Source organism: Rasamsonia emersonii (assembly GCF_000968595.1).
Source record: "Rasamsonia emersonii CBS 393.64 chromosome Unknown ctg1118621760627, whole genome shotgun sequence".
In the NCBI taxonomy this organism is placed as follows: Eukaryota; Fungi; Ascomycota; class Eurotiomycetes; order Eurotiales; family Trichocomaceae; genus Rasamsonia; species Rasamsonia emersonii.
Genome location: NW_013562853.1, coordinates 1 through 2218, shown reverse-complemented (window position 1 = coordinate 2218; position 2218 = coordinate 1). Strand labels below are relative to the sequence as shown.

General features: G+C 46.1%; 2 protein-coding genes across 2 annotated transcripts; both read right to left on the bottom strand.

Moving 5' to 3' along the window:
* Positions 1-446: 446 nt before the first annotated feature.
* Positions 447-731, bottom strand: T310_7990 (uncharacterized protein; the record flags this gene model as incomplete). Its single annotated transcript, XM_013469223.1, has 1 exon — positions 447-731. A coding segment is annotated over one exon (285 nt), but the record flags the coding sequence as incomplete, so codon positions are not given.
* A 1126-nt stretch (positions 732-1857) lies between these two features.
* T310_7989 (uncharacterized protein) lies at positions 1858-2136 on the bottom strand (the record flags this gene model as incomplete). The annotated part of the gene is made up of 1 exon (XM_013469222.1): positions 1858-2136. A coding segment is annotated over one exon (279 nt), but the record flags the coding sequence as incomplete, so codon positions are not given.
* Between the last annotated feature and the right edge of the window lie 82 nt (positions 2137-2218).

Here is a 2218-nt window from a genome sequence, read left to right as displayed (position 1 = left end):
CAGAATGCTGTCCTATTGCAGCAAGAGATTCATCAGCTTCGCGCAGAAAACCAAACGCCAAAAAAGAAAAGACGACAAGCATCTAGATATTTTATTCAAGCAGGGGGAAGCTTGACAGGTACTGAAGGGAAAAAAAAGACTCAAGAGCATGAGCAACTGCAGGAATCATCTCGACGACCACGGAGACCACCAAGGTGCAGTAATTGCAATCAAGAAGGCCATAATCGGCTTAAATGTCCTAATAAATAGTGCCTTTTCTTTTATATAGGAAAATATAATAGATTTTGTTGCAATAATCTTCAAGATTTTCCGCGTTGGGCTGCAACTCTTGGCCGAGGACTGACCAGCTCGGTGGTGGATTACGTTAAACTTAAAAAAAATGAATTCTCGCATCACTCGGTATTAACGAGTAAGTAGGTGATAGTGATAGTGATACCTGCAGTAGCCTACTTTGTCGACGGCAGTGTACATCCACACATACATGCGTGTGTAACACACAATGCATACTGAATCATCATGGAATAAATTGAGAATAACAATAATAATAATAAGTACGCCACAGTAATAATATGCGAGTCTGATAGATAGATAAGAATATGATTGATCATAAGCATGCGGGTTCTGATAGCCTTCCCTGCATTTATGTAGTTTCTACATACAGGGTTGGCATGGCAGTATGGACTATTACTCCATAGCCAAGGTAGAGACAGTACCATTTTATGATTTTCTTTTTATGTTGTGATCCTTCCAAAAAAAAAACCACTCTTTGTCGTAGTAATATTGCGGCTTGCCAAACCAGGGACAAACGCAGACCCGATCAATCGTTGGAATCATTGGTGAGAAAAGGCCAGATTGCACTTTGACTAACTACCTAATCGAGATTTAATTACTCGGATATGTTCCGAAATGCCTACCTACTACTACTACCACTACTACTTCTACTACGTAGGTGAGAAAAAGTTATGTAAGAATACTACAGTGTCTACGGAGCATTTCTCCCAGACCCATTCTCTTTCTTGGTATGCCAAGCCAAGCATGAGGGTTGGAATCTAGGTAGGTGGATGACGGGTGGTGGGTCAGACTCAGGCATTCTACTAGGTGCCTCGATACGGTTTCTCCAGGGTAGGTACTCCGTACGGTAGTATTTATGAAGTCGCGGATTATAGATATGGATGTAGAGTATAGTTATATTATTGTTGCTATTATCCTTATCTTATTCCTACGGAGTAGGAAAAATGCCTGAAGAATGCACGATGGAAGAGTTCAGTAGAGGTACGGAGTAGTTGGAAGAATCTTGTTGGTCGAGACTTTGTTCCAACCGTGATTACTAAGCAGCTTTGACACGGACGATCGCCGGCTAGCTTAGCTCCAGTCTCTAGGACCACAACAACATCGATACCGCATTAGCTGTTACTATTACGATTATTGACAGATTGTGAAACATCTACAGTTTATAAAAATCCGATGAAGTAATATGTACTCCGTACATACATCCTGACAGCCTGCTCACCGACGTTGGCAGAATTAAGGCCATGGTCATGCTATGTTGGCTCCAACCGTCATTCGCAAATCGAAACACGGTCCCCATCCCCGGATTCTTCGATAGAGCAGCGCCGCCACGCAATGGCCGCCCTGGCTGGAGGCTGATCTCTTCCTGATCGAGCTGCGATCGGCTGCGATCGTCTTGGCCATGGCCCACGGTCCATCAAACTATGTACTCCGTATTGCTATAATCGAGGACGGAAGAACGAATAAATAATGAATGCCTTTGATCGATACAGTCCGTGTTAGCTCATTGCTCTCTGTTTTCTTCTTTCTTTCTCTGTTTTTCTGCCCAATCCTGAATCAGGCCCTGTGTCATCCCCCGTCTCCCTTTTCCCTCGTTTCGGACGTACCCATTGCCACGGTCACGGCTGCGACTCGACGCGGCACCGCTCCCGATAGCGTCATGCATGCTGCAGACCAAGCGGGCGCTGCCCTGCGTGCCACCACCCCGTGACACCTAAACGGACGTTTCGCCTGTCGATCCTCATCCCGGAAGATTCGCGGCATTTCCACTGGCATCTTTTCTTGTGCATCCTGGTCTAGCCTCTCGGGCCCACGGTGACGGCCACTCGGGTCCACCGGGCGGATACCTCAGCCCATTCCTTCTCTTTCTTTCTTTCTCTCGCGTTTCTTCTGCCTTCCATGTAACGGCGACTCCACCGTCGCCAGCCCA